This window comes from Microtus pennsylvanicus, chromosome 22 (assembly GCF_037038515.1).
Source record: "Microtus pennsylvanicus isolate mMicPen1 chromosome 22, mMicPen1.hap1, whole genome shotgun sequence".
Lineage (NCBI taxonomy): Eukaryota > Metazoa > Chordata > Mammalia > Rodentia > Cricetidae > Microtus > Microtus pennsylvanicus.
In genome coordinates this window covers 10,019,586-10,037,794 of record NC_134600.1, presented here as the reverse complement: position 1 = coordinate 10,037,794, position 18,209 = coordinate 10,019,586, and the positions used below count along the sequence as shown (strand labels likewise).

At 45.7% G+C, this 18,209-nt stretch overlaps 1 protein-coding gene across 11 annotated transcripts in view; it reads left to right on the top strand.

Moving 5' to 3' along the window:
• The window catches only part of Pms1 (PMS1 homolog 1, mismatch repair system component), a 90,362-nt gene that overhangs the window by 363 nt on the left and 71,790 nt on the right, over positions 1-18,209 (top strand). For 2 of the 11 annotated variants that reach the window (XR_012908876.1, XM_075956556.1), the window contains exons 1-3: positions 1,663-1,751; positions 7,236-7,335; positions 9,591-9,742. Coding sequence is in view for 8 of the 11 variants with exons in the window: in XM_075956556.1 (XP_075812671.1) it covers positions 9,611-9,742 (132 nt within the window). In the remaining 3 variants the exon portion in view is untranslated. Of the gene's footprint in view, positions 1-197; positions 216-1,662; positions 1,782-7,235; positions 7,336-9,327; positions 9,497-9,590; positions 9,743-18,209 lie in introns of those variants that run through there. The other 9 variants (XR_012908877.1, XM_075956560.1, XM_075956561.1 and 6 more) reach the window with 8 other exon arrangements.

Here is an 18,209-nt window from a genome sequence, read left to right as displayed (position 1 = left end):
TGTTGTGGGATTCCTACCAGGTGAGTAGATGTATGTATTTCATCTCCCGAGGAAAAGTTTTGTCACATCATTACAAGAAAGAAGAGGGTGCAGGAGAGAAAGTAGCATGGACGGAGGAGACAGGGAAGCTTAGCAACTGGAGCCAGTATGTGTAACAACAGCAAGCTTGGTGGTTAAGGAACAGCAAGGTCTGTGCACATCCGGGCCCCTGCCAGGTAAGCACCCCTGACAAGTCCCAGAACATCTGTGAATGAGCTATTTTGGTGATGGATGGCCCAATAAATCCAAAGTGGCTGGAAAGGAAAATGTGGAAGCATGGACCAATGCCAGAGAGTTAGGCAGGTTGGGAGTGTCAGAAGCACCATACAGAGGAGCAACCCTAGCTACCCATGCTAGGAATGGTTTGGCAAGGGGCAGTGATTGGACCTGGCATTAAAGACGTGACATGGGAGCGAGAGTCTGACTTACAAAACACAATTACTTGTCCGTCATAGGTATAGTTTACTGTAATTGCAATTCCCTTACTTAAACTGCTGATGCTCTTAATTAGTAGGTTCTATGATATGAGATCTGACCAAGAAGACTTACCCAGAATTTGGCCAATGAGTTGCTTCTCCATAGCTGTAGTTGACAAGATCACACTTATGATTTATTACTTCTATCATCTATTAAAAGATTAAGAATCTAGGTTAGGAAGTCATTTGTAGAAACAGATTACCCAGTAAATAAGGTTTATAATCCCACGGTGTCTAAACTAATTGTATCCTAATTTATAAGAGTATTTCTAGGCATACTGTAATTAAAGTCAGAAGGTAACAAGAGAAGGAATTACTAAAGCATCAATTAAAAGTGAAAATATTCTCATTGGAATGCGGGAATCACAGAAGGAAATGGGAGAGGCATTGATTCTGAATAGATTTAAAGGCACGTAAGTTACATGACAAAGTGAATCCCAGAGAATATTAAATTTACAAAGGGTTCAATTTTTTTAGAGTATTGGATATCTATATCTATATCTATCTATCTATCTATCTATCTATATATATATATCTGACTATGAATGAATGATTGGCATTCTCCTTCCCTCACACAATGCTGTAAGCTGGCCCTAGTTTCTTACCAATACCTCATTTCCTTGGGCTGAGTTACTGTACCCTCACTGCCATCAACTTCTAAGCTGTCCAGCCTGCCTGTCGAGCCTCTCAGAGAAAGATCAAGCACATTAGACGGAGGCATCCCATACCGGAGTTCTGCGCTTCAAGACGGCCAGCCTATGAAGGACCAGTACTTGGCCCTGTGTTGTAAATACCTCTCATTTCACATCATCACAGAAGCAGTGCGGCCGGCTCACTAACTACGCCTCCCTTACTGGAAACACAGCCGCTCTACGAGTTTCGTTCAGTTGCAGAAACATTTCAACACTTAACTAATTCCAGATCATCCGATCACCACGCAGTTGGGGCGTTTGGGGATAAATGCACTCAGGAGAGAAGCTGTGTTTAGGATGGAGTGAGTTAGATCATACTTCGCGCCGCTTCCGGAAGCCTGCCAAGCCGCGCCCACCCGCAGCCGATTGGCTGCCCGACGCGCCAATCCCTACGCCCCGCGGTGGGCGGGGCCGAGAGGCGCGCGGGCGCCCGTCCCGCCGAGCGCACGCACGCGCACGCGCGCTGCGGATGGTGGCGGGGACGTCTCTCAGAGTGGACCCCGCGGCTCGGCGTCTGCCTGCTGGCTGCACGTCGCGGAGGGTGGTGAGTGCCTCACCTCGCGCGAGCTGGAAGGTAGTGTCACGGCGGTCGGGCACGCCCGGTGATGCTCGTGGGGGCTGGAGCCGCCTCCCGGGGCCAGGGGCGGGCCAGGCGCGCGCGTGTGTGTCAAGCCCTCGGGGCTGCAAGGCAGTTGTGGGAGCTCAGTACTCAGACTTCTGGAGTGCAAGACTAAGAAGTTGGTCTTGTTAGAGAGTGTAGCGGCTTGTAATGCTGGGCCTTGTCTCAAAGTCTATCGATGTGTGTGTTTATCCCTGATGAAAAGTCACGTGTAGTGCCACCCTGAAGAAATATGGATACCAGAAGTTCATCTCATTGAGGAAGGAGAAGAAAAGACGTGATCAATCAATCCAGTTTCGTTCCGAATCATCTTTGAAATGACATTTTCTTCGCCTTGATGATTTGTATTTATAAAAGTTTGCGATACTTTATTTCAGAAATAACCCTGGGAAAGCTTTTAAAGTTGGCAGAAGGCTTTGCACGTATGTGTAGTGTCTAGAATTTGTTTGGGGTCTGTGGAGCAGTTGGATTGTGCTTCAGATGTGTTGTTTTCTCCACAAGTTCCCGAGTCTCTTTCTTTTTATAGATACATCATGATGTGGAGGCCAGGAGGTACATTGGACTGGACTGGGGGGGGGGGATGATGTGGGTACCAGGAGATACACTGGGCTGGGGGATACTGTGGGTACCAGGAGTACACTGGACTGGGCTGGGAGATGGCGTGGAGTCTAGGAGTGTAATATTAAACATACAGTTGGAGGGAGTTGAGACACTAAACTTGTTAGGAGGGCAAGCACTTAGTAGTAAAATTATTCTTAGTGTCCCTGCATTAACCATGGACTGGTTACCAGCCTTAAAGTACTGTAATTTCTCTCTCTCTCTTTTTTCTTCCCTTTTTTTTGCATTCGGAGATACATACTGTGTGATTCCTTACAGTCAAAAGGTTAGGTAATTTAGGATAAGGTTTTGACAAGTGTCTTCTGCGTGATGCAAGCCGAGTGCTTAAAGAGTGTGGGAGAGATGGGGGTCATTCCAGTGGATTGACTGTGGCTGACATTGGAAGTGATTAAGAGGAAGCTGGGTAGTGGGGTACAGATAGATTATTCTAACAAAGGAAAATGGAGGTTCCTGACGGACCTTGGGGACCAGCAGGAGAGACCCCACAGCGAAGCTAAGCGGCAAGCCTGAGGGAGACACAGTGAGAAGTACCATCTGTTTTACAGACTCTTACCTGAGGCGGCAGTGACGATTACTGTTAGAAATGTCTTCTTGGGAAGAGTGAGACCACGTGACCGTACAGATTTAGGTTGGGGTATTGAGTTATCTAAGAACAGGGGAGAAATGCTGGGGAATGCTCACATTCCTGGGAAGAAGGTCAGAGTTATCAGAGACAGACAGAGAGACGTAGCTGGGAAGTAAACAAGTCTGGCTACCCACTGGGGATACAGCAATGGCGTCTCAGCGCTTGACTGTCTTATGAAAGACCCGCGTTTCACCCTAAATACCGACACAAAGAAAAAGCAGCATAGGTCCCAAGGAAAGGATGTATTCCTTCAGAGATCCTTACTGAACAGACGAGAGTTCTACAAAGGTGGCTGTAGCTTTAAGCTGCTTGACAACGCTTTAGAAATGATTTGGCTATAGGAGTTTGTAACAGTCTAGCTCCAGGACTTCCTTAAGCTTAGCCACACAGCCAAGGAGTGAATGATTGCAGTGAGAGGGCTCGGGGAAGGTACTTGGCTAGTGTTTGCTTTCCAGGCCAGTGGGCTTGTAGGGAGGCTGGACAGATGGCTGGACAGACAAAGGGAGGCGAAAGGGTGTTGGTGGTGTCTGTCAGAACACAGGACCGCACACCGGGAAGGGACGCAGCGACGGGAGCTTCTCACCGCTCTGGAGGCTGGCAGGTCTGAGATCCAGGCAGATGCTGTAGCTGCTGAGGGACTGGATTCCGAGAATCACAGAGGGCACCTCCTGTCTGTGTCACTGGGTGCAGAGGAGCCAAGCAGCTTTGAGGGCTCCTCAATGAGCACCCGTGTTGCCATCCTGAGGCCTTCATCCTCATGATCTATTGTGTCCCAGAGGGCCCTACTTGTGTTACTCATTTCCAGAGGACACAGGAGTGGACAGGACACAGGTGTGACCTGATGCTGCAGAGCGGACAAGGCAGGAGATATTCACTGTGTGGAACCGCTAAGACACAATGGGATGGCGGCCAGGTTCTGTGACTTGTCACGATCTCTGTAAACTTGTATTAGAAGAGCTGGGGTAAAAGTAGGGATTTGGAAAAAAAAATATCATTTTGTAACATTGTAGAGAATAAGAGAGGTTCTGAACACTTGAAGGGACAGTATTGTCTAATAGCCATTTCAAGTGCTCATAGCTCTCCATGGGGCTGTTGGCTGTCATACTGTCTAGTGTGTAAGGCTGGAGACAGAAGACACTTTCTATCTGTGATCGGTAGCATTAATTTGTGTGAATGTTATGATAATAGAGGTTTAATATTCTCTCAAAACGAGAAAGTTTTGGAGACTTCCAAACAATTGTTGAGAGATAGATATAGGTACCTACTTCCCTTTACCCCGAAACTCAATAAAATTATTGTTAGTAGTAGAAAAGAATTCCCACTCTGCTTCTACATTATGATCCCACTCCGGAACATGGTACGTTTTCAGTCTGTCCTGATGGCAAGGCTTAGGAGTCCCACTCCTTGGGAGGTGGAGATAGGAGAAAGGCAAATTCAGGTCCTGCCCGCACTAGAGTGAGTTCAAGACTAGCCGTGGCAACTTCATGAGACCTTGTCTTAGAAAGAAAAAGGGCGTGTGTAAAGCCCTGGGTTCATTCTCCGCAACCACAGAAGAATAATTGCATTTTCGGCCTTTACCATTTATATGGCGTTTGACTCCCTGCAACGGGATCTTGCCGTTAAGCCCAGATTTCATCTTCCTCGGCCTTCCAAGCTTAGGACTGTAGATAGCTGTGTATGTCCCGCTACGCCTCCTGGTTTTCATCTCTGCGAACACACAAAGTAATTGATTTCACTATGGCGCCCCCATCCTCGTCTGTCCTCTCCCGTGCCTGTTTTTATAGCTGCTTCATCCATTGATCCTTGCAGCAAACCACTGAGTCAGTGTCTCCATTTTTATAGGTGAAAACTTTTTTTGCAGAGGAATTTAAGTTTGCTTCAGTAGTAAAGATACTAAGACCTGAGTTTTGGGATTTGGTCTGTTTCTCTACTGTGCCTATCAGCTTTGCCTTCTTTATGTAATAGCAAAAAATACTTGTGACTTGTAAGAACCCAGGAAGTTAGCCTCTTCCTAGTTCACGGCTAAAATCCTTGTGTCCTTGTTACAGTGCCTGCCCCTCCTCCTTGCTGCGCAGTTACTGTAGCTCTTTACATGACAGCTGGGTTCACACGGCCTGAGAGAGAACCCTTAGCTGACCTTTGGGCTTCGTGCTTTGTGTTATCGTTTTGTTTAAAATTAACTTCTATAGGTTTAGTTCATCAAGTGAACATGTACTTAGTTGTGTGGAGTTACTTAGAGGTTTTTTTTTTTTTTTAAACAATTCTCCCCCAACCCTCAGAAAAAAACCAAAACTTTACTTTCTAGACGAATTACATGTTGTCAAGGTAACCGTTATTGTCCCAAAATATTTTCTGAAGCTAGGCATAAATGAAGGCAGATATAAAGCTCCCTCCTTGTCGTATGTACGCTTGTAATTCTAACACTTGGAAGGTACAAATAAGAGACTCTCTGGGGGGGGGGCTGGAGAGATGGCTCAGAGGTTAAGAGCGTTGTCTGCTCTTCCAAAGGTCCTGAGTTCAATTCCCAGCAACCACATGGTGGCTCACAACCATCTGTAATGAGGTCTGGTGCCCTCTTCTGGCCTGCAGACAAACATGTAGACAGAATATTGTATACAAAATAAATAAATAAATAAGAATCTCTGCATGTTAGAGGCTAGCCTGGTCTGTTCCATGAATTCCAAGCTGCCGGGGCTACATACCTGCAACAGCAGAAGCCTTCCAGTGTGTCTTTTAAGTGATAGAATTTTCATTTTAAATTTTGGGGATTTTTTGTTGTTGTTGTTGCTCTTGTTTCTGTTTTGAACAGAGAGTTTTGTCTGCATGTTGGTTCATCTTATGAAGGACCTGTAGCCTGCACAAAGGTTCTTTCCAACATGCTTAGAGACCTGTTTTAGGCCTAGTGATGCAGAAGTAATTCAGCATGTCTCAGGCCTGACTAATTTGTATTAAAAGCTGCTCAAGGTCTTGACAGCCAATTCAAAAGAGCCCGGGGGTCTAGAAAGGCATTCTGGAGCATCACAGCCTTTGCATGACTAAGGAGGCACCGCGGAAGCTGCGAGATCCACACCCTAAGGTGCGGGCATCATGTGGTCATGGCCAGCCAGGCATATGACATGCTGCGTTTATTGTAGCAGTGCTTAGCATTCTTCAACTATTGACAGCCAAGTGGTGATTTCTTTAAAGAGGTCTTTAAAATTCACCTGTCCCCGTGGTTCCACTGCCCTGTGTGACTCAGTGATCTGATGTTTGGACCAGGATATTTAAGGAAATACATTTGCGGTAAAAATTTCTGCCTAACTTTTGAGAAGTAATTCACTCAGCCATTCTGTTTTTATCCCTCCTTATTACCTAAAAAAAAAAAAATCTTCCAAGATCAATGGTCCGCATTTGCAGAGTTGAGGCAGTGGAAGCTGTAAAGACACAAAGGAATCTGAATAAACAGAGTGCCCTGAAGTGACTGCAGTGGGAAGTGGATCAGCCTGGGGTTGAGGACTTGAAGGCCTCTGGGCAAGCTAGGCCCCCTAGTGATTCACTGTCAGAAAATCCTACGTACCAACCTTCCTAGTTATTTCTGGTTTTCTGTCCTTTAAGGGAAGGTCAACATCAGCAGCTCTGAACTTGAGAATGTTTACATTTATTTTACACATCTTAAAGGATGATAAAATCATGAATGTGTACACTGCCTCCTTTTCACACGCATTTCGCGTTTGAAGAGCTCAGAACAGGGTCTGGGTGCTGAGTTCGTGAGGGGGGTGCTGAGTGTGAAGACAGAAGAATGGATGAGAAATGGAGCTCCTCCACACCGGCTTGACTGTGGCTAAGTGGAGGGAATGCTTTGATTCGAGCTGGTGACTCCTGCAGGTGGTTGGAATTCAGTAGGAAGGAAACCAGAATTGTCCACATTGGTTATACTGAAACCCGTGGACCGAGAAATAGAAAAATATCAGTTTTCTCCTATTTGTAGATCTTCTGTCTTGTTTATTTGTTAAGTTTGCCTGAAAATAGTGGATTTACTGTGTCATTTTTGCCAGACAGGTGCTACATTGTTTTAGTTCTTCCTCCTCGCTAGTCCCAGCTGTGACTCATCTTCTGTCTCCGGACCGCCCTCCCGCTCTCATGACAGTGTGTTCACCTCTTCCGTGTCCCTTCTTTCCCTTCCCCAGGCCGGAGCTGCAGCTCAGAGGTTAACAGCACTTGCTGCTCTTGCAGAGGATCCGGGTTCAGGTTCCAGCACCCGTGTGGTGGCGAGACGACCCATGTGAGGTAGTTAGTCCTTTTTATTGATGACTCCTGCCATCAAGAGTGGGCTGGTGCCAGCCTCTTGGTGCCCAAACTCAGGGGAACAGCGCTTTAAAAGGCAACCACAAAGGCCATCACCAGCTGGGGAACAAGTGTTCAAATGCTTGCAACTCTGAGGACATTCAGTTTATTTTCTTTTTGGAGACGGGGTTTCTCTGTGTAACCCTAATTGTCCTGAAACTAACTCTGTAGACCAGGCTGGCCTCAAGCTCAGAGATCCACCTTCCTCTGCCTCCCGAGTGCTGGGATTAAAGGTGTGCGCCAGCTCCCACCCGGTGGGGGACATTCTTACTCACACCACCACACTCAGTTTTCACAGTCTACCCGAATGATCCTCTGGACTTTCTAACTTCATAGATTAGAATCTTCTCTTTGTTTTAGTTTGGCTAGGGCTTTGTCAATCTTGTTTATTTTTTTAGATTAACAACTCTGACTTTGCGCATTGACTTTTTCAGCCTTTTATTAGCTGCTGCCCTGGTCCTTATTTGCTCTCTAATTCCTTGGGTTTGCTTTGTTTTCAGTTGAGGCGCATCCTTTGCTAGTACTGAAAATCTTTCTCCTGTTTTCATGTAAGCTGTCAAAGCTCTAAACTTCCTTTTGAAAATTGTTTTATTTATTTACTTATTTATTTTTTTAAACTGAGAAGCTTTTTAAATTTATTTACTTTTATTTTATGTGCATTAGCGTTAGTGTTTTGTCTGCATGTATGTCTGTGTGAGGATGTCACATCCCCTGGAACTGGAGTTACAGACAGCTGTGAGCTGCCATGTGGGTCCTGGGAATTGAACCCAGGTCCTCTGGAAGAGCAGCCAGTGCTCTCAAGCACTGAGCTATCTCTCCAGCCTCCAAAAATTGTTCTGTGACTTGTTTCATTTGATTGTAGAAAATTTAAAAAAAAAAAAATTCCTCTCTGCTTTCTGGTCGTTCTAGAATGTACCATTCAGTTTCCAAGTACTGTCCAACTTTTTTAGTCCTAGTTGCTGTTGATTGCATTGTTGTCTGATAAGACAGCAAATTATTTGGCCCTTTAATTTTCAGTTTGTGGCTGACAGTGCTGTCTGTTTTAGCAGAGCTTCCACAGGCTGGTGAGAGTGTGTTCTCTGTGTCTGTTGGATAGAATATTTGTGTGCAGTGGTGAACCATTAGATGTGAGGTATAGTTTAACTATCAAGTTTCTTCATTGATTTTTAAATTTCAATGATTTGTCTAAGCAGCGCTATAAAGAAAGTGCTCCATATGCCTTGTGGGTCTGAACTCTAGTAGGCACCTGCCACGCTGTCTTTCCATGGTGTTAATTCTGTGAATAAATCTCTTGCTCAAAAGGACAGCCTGCCTCAGGGTCCCCTGTGAACCTCAAACCCCCGCCCTTTCAGTGTGGTCCTTTGGAGGAGTACTGTTGCTTTTATTTCTAGTATGTTTCTGTGTTATGATTTGTGCACCTTTTGGTTTTGAATACCTTCGGGGTATCGTGGAGGGTCTTGGGTGAGCCTGCTACCTTCCGCTCCCTGCCGTGAGCAGCACTGTGTGACTACTGCCTCTTGGCTGGCCTTACCTCTCAGCTGTGCCCATCTTCTCCTCTGCCCTCAGTACGCTGCTCTGACATTAACTGTGTGACCTCCCAAAGCTTTTCTCTTTCTCTCTTTGCTGATAAAGTCTGTCTTGCCTTAATCACTTAAATCTTTAATCACTTAAATATCTTTTTTATTTTTATTGTTTTATCACTTTGTCATCTTGTTCTCACCACTTCCTCCTTTCCTCTTCTCTCTCCAACTCCTTCCATGCCTGCTCCTTTCTCTTCTTTCTCCGGTGCTTCTGCTTCACTGGCACGGAGGGAGCTTCCAGTCTACCGTCTTACCTGAAAGTCTTGTGGGTATTTTTAGAGCTGTTTGAGTTGTTGTGTAGCTGTGAGAGGTAACTAATTACATATATTTTAGGACTTCTTGTATCAAAGTCTTGACCCTGTGTCTTGATAACTGAATGAACTTAGTTCCTCCTGCATACCTCAGTAATCTTACAAAATGGAGATGGCAGTGTTACCCGCTTCTAAGGATATTAGTAGGAAGTTTATTGTCTCACACTGTGTGAGCTTAGCGTCAAGCCTTGCATACATAATTCCTCAGCACAGGTACGCTCCAAAGGTATCGCCTGTTGTTATCATCTGGCCTATACAAGTCAGAAATGTTTACAATTCCTCTTTACACCTTGTGATTCTGTTCTAGCTACTCTGCTGAGCGCGAGGATGAAGCAGTTGCCTGCGGCGACAGTTCGCCTCCTGTCCAGTTCCCAGGTAATCACGTCAGTGGTCAGCGTTGTGAAAGAACTCATCGAAAACTCCTTGGATGCTGGAGCCACCAGCATCGACGTGAAACTGGTGAGTGCCATGCCTTTACAGCTAATGGACCCGACAGGCTTTCCCGAGAGATTGTTGCTGGACTTTCATTCCCAGGTGTTGGGCGTTTGGAATACAGTTTAAAGAGTAGATTGTAATTTAAACCAAGATTATAGTAATGCTAAAGGAAATCACAGGAAAAACTTAAGCCAGATAGGGGTCGTCACCCAAACACTCAGCCAAATGTCTGTTTTCTTTTAACGTGTGTCCTTGGTTATTTGTATGACTTAAACCCCGCCTCTGAACACACCGTACACGCCTGCAGTGTGATGTTGCCGGGGCCTGCCTGTAACTTAACCTCACCGTGAGTTCAGACTGTTGTATGTGGTGAATTATTCTTACTTTACATGCTAGGGTTCCTGTTCTTATAGACAGATACACATTCAATTATGAAAGCAAAGACTAGATCTTTTCCTGTTCTCATTCCTCAGCATGTAAGTCTCTTTTATTCCAAATTATTGTATTGTGTTAGGATGTTAGGTTTTTAAATTTGTTATATTAGTTAGTGACAGAACTTTCATAAAACAGTCACTACTTGAACTTTGGGTTGGGATTCGCGTAGCCTGCCTCACAGTCTCTGCAGTAGCCTCTCTTAGACACCTTTCTCTGGCTGTGAAGTGACTCCGTAAACAAGGGAACTTAAAGGAGAAAGCATTGAGTGTGGGTTTCTGGTTTCAGAGAGCGGCTGAGAGCACACAGCAGGCAGGCAGAGCACTGGAGCAGTAGCCAGGAGCCTACATCCTCATCCTCCAGCAGGAGGCAGAGAGGCCACCCTCTGAGAGGCCACTCTCTGAGACACACCTCCTCCAAGGCAACATTTCCTAGTTCTTCTCCAAATAGGCCCCACCTACTAGTGAGACTAAGCATTCAAATATATGAGCCTATGAGGGTCATTCCTATTCAGACCGCCACATTTGTCAGGGTTCTCTAGAATGTATAGAATGACTCTATATGTATGTGTGATGAATCTCTCTATGTATGTATGTATGTATGTATGTATGTGTGTGTATGTGTGTGTGTATGTATGTATAGGCTTCCAGCAGAAGGTGTGGCCAAGATTAAATGTGTGTCTTCCCGCCTCAAGATCTTCCCTCAAGATCCAGATCACAAGTGTGCCCTCCATTTCTGGATTATCGTTCATCCAGATACAGTCAGGTTGACAACCAAGAATAGCCAGTACAGGTCCCCAGAGACTTGTAGTCATGTCATAATGCAAGATACATTTACTTCAACTTCAGAAGTCAACATCGTCTTTCACAGTCTCGGCACCTTAAAAATCCAACGTTTCTTATGACATTCAAGGCAATCTCTTAGCTGTAACTCCCAGTAAAATCAAAATCAAATTATATACTTCTAACATAAAATATCACAGACTAAATATACAGGACCACTGTAAAATGCAGAGAGAGTGTATAGTATAATAAGGAAACCCAGCAGGGCAGAGTGTAATTATATGTGGCTCAAGGTGGTACCATGGATCTTGGGAATGAAGTTTATTAGGGAAGGGAGCGGGGGGGGGGGAGAGAGAGAAACCTGCCTCCTTAGAGAAATGGCAGAGAGAGCAGGAATAGGCGTGGATTGTTTCTTAAAGGGACCTTTGCACCTGTGTACAGACTACCTAGTGACATAGCAGCCAGAAGGCCCTGGGCTGGCCAGGGTAATGCCTGAGGTGTGCAGGACTTGCCACTCTGCCCCTGCCAGGTCCCCAAGGGAGAGGGCAGGTTTGCATTTGCCTGGATAATAGCACTAATATTTTCCTGAAACTTCTTGAGCTAGGCCTCTATAATCCAGATTGCTTTCAGCACCACTGTCTTCCAAGATTATACTGGGATGGCCCATTAATACTTTCATAATACATAAAACTTTGAGCATTCAACAGCTTTCCTACCCGAGGTCCAAATGTTTTCCACATTTCTCCAAGCAGCAGCACGGTCAGGTCTGTCATAGCAATACCCAGTCCCTGGCACCAACTTATGTCTGAGTTATTTTTCTGTTGCTGTGAAGAGACACCATGACATAGCCAATTTAGAAAGCATTTAGTTCAGTTACGGTTTCAGAGGTGAGTCTGTTATCATGACAGGGAACATGGGGCATGCAGGCGAGCATGGTGCTGGAGAAGTAGCTGAGAGCTACATTCTGATCCGCAGCTAGAGGCAGGGAGAGAAACTGGGCCTGAAGCTTACCCCAAGAGACACAGCTCGTCCAACAAGGCCATACCTCCTGTTCCTCCCCAAAATGAGTCTATGTGGGCCATTCTAATTCAAATCACCATAGGCCCTAAATGTATTTATGCAGCATACATATGCAAAATGTGTTATGAACGTTGACTATTATAGAATCAGATCAAACCTTAAAGTGCTGAAGATGTTCTGTTCTAAAATAACAAATGTTCCTCCATGATTTAATTATGTAAAAATAAACCAGCACCTTCACCTATCTTCTCAGTGTGCAAATATGTATTCATCTTTAATAAGTGGTAAAATTATATGTATAACAAGATATTATTTCAATTATTAAATATTGGATTTGTATACCTATTTTACATATCTGTATACCACAGATTAGGCAGGACTTTGGTATTTGAAAAGAAATTATGGATGGAAGCCAGACAGTAATGGCTCACACCTTTAGTCCCAGCACTTGACAGGCAGAGGCAGGTGAATCTCTGTGAGTTTGAGGCCAGCCTGGTCTATAGAGAGAGTTCCAGGACAGGCTCCAAAGCTGCAGAGAAACCCTGTAGATAGAAGTTTCTGTCCTGCCTGGTCCCACAGCCATTCAGTCCCAAAGAAACACATAGAAGCTTATATTATTTACAAACTATTTGTCCTTTTAGCTCCGGCTTATTATTAACTATTTCTTATAACTTAAACTAACCCATAATTCTTGTTTATATTTAGCCACGTGGCTTGGTCCCTTTTCTCAGTGCAGCATTTTCATCTTGCTTCCTCTGTCTGGCTATTGACTGCCTCTCCCTGCCTTCCCTCTTCCTAGAATTCTTCTCATCTGGTTGCCCTGCGTATACTTCCTGCTGGGCTACTGGCCAATCAGTGTTATATTAAATTAACACGAGTGACAAATGTACAAGAGCATCTACAGCAAAACCCTGTCTCTAAAAATCAGAAAATAGAGAAGAAAAAACAAATTATGGATGGGAAAGGTTTAGGGAGCACCACCAGTGCTGGTGACACACTGTGTTAGTCTGGATACTTCCCCCAGTGCTGGTGACACACTGCTGTTAGTCTGGATGCTTCCCCCAGTGCTGGTGACACACTGTGTTAGTCTGGATGCTTCCCCCAGTGCTGGTGACACACTGTGTTAGTCTGGATGCTTCCCCCAGTGCTGGTGACACGCTGTGTTAGTCTGGATACTTCCCCCAGTGCTGGTGACACACTGTGTTAGTCTGGATGCTTCCCCCAGTGCTGGTGACACACTGTGTTAGTCTGGATGCTTCCCCCAGTGCTGGTGACACACTGTGTTAGTCTGGATACTTCCCCCAGTGCTGGTGACACACTGTGTTAGTCTGGATGCTTCCCCCAGTGCTGGTGACACACTGTGTTAGTCTGGATACTTCCCCCAGTGCTGGTGACACACTGTGTTAGTCTGGATACTTCCCCCAGTGCTGGTGACAGACTGTGTTAGTCTGGATACTTCCCCCAGTGCTGGTGACACACTGTGTTAGTCTGGATACTTCCCCCAGTGCTGGTGACACACTGTGTTAGTCTGGATACTTCCCCCAGTGCTGGTGACACACTGTGTTAGTCTGGATACTTCCCCCAGTGCTGGTGACACACTGTGTTAGTCTGGATGCTTCCCCCAGTGACACACTGTGTTAGTCTGGATACTTCCCCCAGTGCTGGTGACACACTGTGTTAGTCTGGATACTTCCCCCAGTGCTGGTGACACACTGTGTTAGTCTGGATGCTTCCCCCAGTGCTGGTGACACACTGTGTTAGTCTGGATGCTTCCCCCAGTGCTGGTGACACACTGTGTTAGTCTGGATGCTTCCCCCAGTGACACACTGTGTTAGTCTGGATGCTTCCCCCAGTGCTGGTGACACACTGTGTTAGTCTGGATACTTCCCCCAGTGCTGGTGACACACTGTGTTAGTCTGGATGCTTCCCCCAGTGCTGGTGACACACTGTGTTAGTCTGGATGCTTCCCCCAGTGACACACTGTGTTAGTCTGGATGCTTCCCCCAGTGTTGGTGACACGCTGTGTTAGTCTGGATGCTTCCCCCAGTGCTGGTGACACACTGTGTTAGTCTGGATACTTCCCCCAGTGCTGGTGACACACTGTGTTAGTCTGGATGCTTCCCCCAGTGACACACTGTGTTAGTCTGGATACTTCCCCCAGTGACACACTGTGTTAGTCTGGATACTTCCCCCAGTGACACACTGCAGTTAGTCTGGATGCTTCCCCCAGTGCTGGTGACACACTGTGTTAGTCTGGATGCTTCCCCCAGTGCTGGTGACACACTGTGTTAGTCTGGATGCTTCCCCCAGTGCTGGTGACACACTGTGTTAGTCTGGATACTTCCCCCAGTGACACACTGTGTTAGTCTGGATACTTCCCCCAGTGCTGGTGACACACTGTGTTAGTCTGGATGCTTCCCCCAGTGTTGGTGACACGCTGTGTTAGTCTGGATGCTTCCCCCAGTGACACACTGTGTTAGTCTGGATGCTTCCCCCAGTGCTGGTGACACGCTGTGTTAGTCTGGATACTTCCCCCAGTGCTGGTGACACGCTGTGTTAGTCTGGATACTTCCCCCAGTGCTGGTGACACACTGTGTTAGTCTGGATACTTCCCCCAGTGCTGGTGACACACTGTGTTAGTCTGGATACTTCCCCCAGTGCTGGTGACACACTGTGTTAGTCTGGATGCTTCCCCCAGTGCTGGCGACACACTGTGTTAGTCTGGATACTTCCCCCAGTGCTGGTGACACACTGTGTTAGTCTGGATGTTTCCCCCAGTGACACACTGCTGTTAGTCTGGATGTTTCCCGCCTTTTCAAATGTCAAGCTCACAGACTTAGACCCTATATTTTTGTGTCCATCCTACCTATTATCTACTATTTACTAGGAGTTGAAGTCTATATTACTGAAAGCAAGAATATGTCTTTTTTAAATCTAATTATCAGATATTTGTGTTATTGCTAGTAGTGTGACATCATAATTCTGACAGGGCTACTTTGTAATGAGAAGATCTTGCTTTTGCTTATTAACAGATAAAATTCAGATGGGTAAAATTCCCACGTACATCTCATAAAAAATGTTAACAGTTTTACAAAGACTCAGTCTTCCCAAAACTTACCTAAGTCGCTTCATTAGCTAGTAGTAAATCAAATGTTCCCAGCTTCAGGTTTCTCTCAGGGTGCGTGGGATACATCAGGTTAAGTTGGGGGTTTTGCTGGGCAGTTACTAATCAAAGACTATGGTCCTTAGGGTGTTTGGGGTACATCAGGTTAAGCTGAGTTTTTTAGGTAGTTACTAAGCAAAGACCATGGTTCTCAGGGTGTTTGGGGTACATCAGGTTAAGTTGGGGCTTTGTTAGGTAGTTACTAAGCAAAGACCATGGTTTTTAGGGTATTGGGGGTACATCAGGTTAAGTTTGGGGTTTTGCTGGGCAGTTACTAATCAAAGACCATGGTCCTTAGGGTGTTTGGGGTACATCAGGTTAAGTTGGGGCTTTCTTAGGTAGTTACTAAGCAAAGACTATGGTTCTTAGGGTGTTGGGGGTACATCAGGTTAAGCAGGGTCTTTTAGGTAGTTACTAAGCAAAGACCATGGCTTTCAGGGTGTTTGGAGTACATCAGGTCAAGTTGGGGGCTTTGTTAGGCAGTTACTGAGCTTCACTCCTGCAGTTTGAGGTCACGAGTGAGGCTGAAGAGTGTACAGCATACACCGCTGTCCACCCAGAGAGTCTACAATTGCCACTGTACCAAGGAGCACAGTTGCAGAACGTCTGCCCACTTGTGCCTTTAAATCAGCCGTTCTCAACCTGTGGGTTGAGACCCCTTTGGGATCGAACGACCCTTTCACAGGGGTTGCATATCAGATAGCTTGTATATGATTCATAACAGTAGCAAAATTACAGTCGTGAATTAGCAGCAAAAGTAAGTTTATGTTTGGGGTCAGCACAACATGAGGAACTGTACTAAAGGATCTCAGCATCAGGAAGGTTGGGGACCACTGCTTTGAATAATATTCCATGTGCATAATAACGATGTGAAGAAATAGTTTATTGGAAAGGCCCAAGGATGTCTATTTTTCTTAGGCATTTTATATAATTGGTCTGATTAGAGTGCAAGTGACGGTATCTTTATATCCGACAGGTGCCATTTAGGACTCGCAGGGAGACAAAGATACATCTCATTCCTACCTGCTGCGGGTCTTTACCTGTTCCTCTTTTCTGTTTTGTTTATCTCTTGAAATGTGTTTCTTGTTATAAAGTGTCTCTCAAAGACAAAATGTTTTCTTAAAACAATGTTAACAAGCCAATGGAAGCGTCCCTATAAAGTAAATCGGCACCGTCACCTACCCGGAGATTTGCTCATCTACTTTGCAGGATTTCTGAATGAACGGCTCAGCTGGGCCTGACACTGAACCCAGACCTGTTTTGTTCAGATTCCTGGAGGTATTTATGCTGCGAGATTGACATTGCTCTGGTCAATGTTTTGGTCTGTTGTTTAGTAAAATGAAGCAGACATGCTGTTTCCAGGCTGTCAGACAATTTTTTTTTGATTTTTTTTTTTATTGATAAAAGGAGGATAAAGAAAAGAAAAAAAAACAAATTTTCACCTCCTCCCACCAGCCTCCCAATTCCCTCCCCCTCCTCCCACTCTTCTCCCCCTCCTCCCACTCTTCTCCCCCTCCTCCCACCCCTCTCCCCTTCCCCCCACTCCTCTCCCCCTCCCTTTCCAGTCCAAAGAGCTGTCAGGGTTCCCTGCCCTGTGGTACATCCTAGGTCCTCCCCCCTCCATCCATATCTAGGAAGGTGAACATCCAGACTGGCTAGGCTCCCACCAAGCCAGCACATTGCGTAGGATCAAAACCGCGTGCCATTGTCCTTGGCGTCTCATCAGCCCTCATTGTTCGCCATGTTCCGAGAGTCCAGTTTTATCCCATGCTTTTTCTGGTAACAGTCCAGCTGGCCTTGGTGAGCTCCCAGTAGATCATCTCCACTGTCTCAGTGGGTGGGTGCACTCCTCGTGGTCCCGACATCTTTGCTCATGTTCTCACTCCTTCTGCTCCTCATTGGGACCTTGGGAGCTCAGTCCAGTGCTCCAGTGTGGGTCTCTGTCTCTATCTCCATCCATCGCCAGATGCAAGTTCTAGGATGATATGCAATATATTCGTCAGTATTGCTCTAGGGTAGGGTCATTTCAGGTTCCCTATCCTCAGCTGCCCAGGGAACTAACTGGGGACCTCAGCTTGGGCACCTGGGAGCCCCTCTAGGGTCAAGTCTCCTGCCCACCCTAAAGTGGGTCCCTTAACTAAGAATTGTGGTTCCGTGCTCCCCTATCCAACCTTCCTTTATCCTGATCCTCCTGTTTCCCCAAGTCCACCCTCCTTCCCTTCTACCTTTTCTCTCCCATCTCCCCTAACCCCCATCCCACCCCACCCCCAAGATCCCACTTTTCCCCCCGGCAATTTTGTCTACTTCCCTTATCCAAGAGGATAACTATATGTTTTTCCTTGGGTTCACCTTCTTACTTAGCTTCTTTAGATTCGCCTATTGTAGACTCCGTGAACCCTATTTATGGCTAGAAACCAATTATGAGTGAGTACATCCCATGTTCGTCTTTTTGGGCCTGGGATACCTCACTCAGGATAGTGTTTTCTATTTCCATCCATTTGCATGCAAAATTCGAGAAGTCATTGTTTTTTACCGCAGCGTAGTACTCTAGTGTGTATATATTCCATACTTTCTTCATCCATTCTTCCATTGAAGGGCATCTAGGTTGTTTCCAGGTTCTGGCTATTACAAATAATACTGCTATGAACATAGTTGAACAAATGCTTTTGACATGTGATAGAGCATCTCTTGGGTAAATTCCCAAGAGTGGTATTGCTGGGTCCAGGGGTAGGTTGATCCCGAATTTCCGGAGAAACCGAAACACTGACTTCCACAGTGGTTGCACAAGATTGCATTCCCACCAGCAATGGATGAGGGTACCCCTTCCTCCACAGCCTCTCCAGCAAAGGCTATCCTTGGTGTTTTTGACTTTAGCCAATCTTACAGGTGTAAGATGATATCTCAAAGTTGTTTTGATTTGCATTTCCCTGATCGCTAAGGAGGTTGAGCATGACCTTAAGTGTCTTTTGGCCATTTGAACTTCTTCTGTTGAGAATTCTCTGTTCAGTTCAGCGCCCCATTTTTTAATTGGGTTAATTAGCATTTTAAAGTCTAGTTTCTTGAGTTCTCTATATATTTTGGAGATCAGACCTTT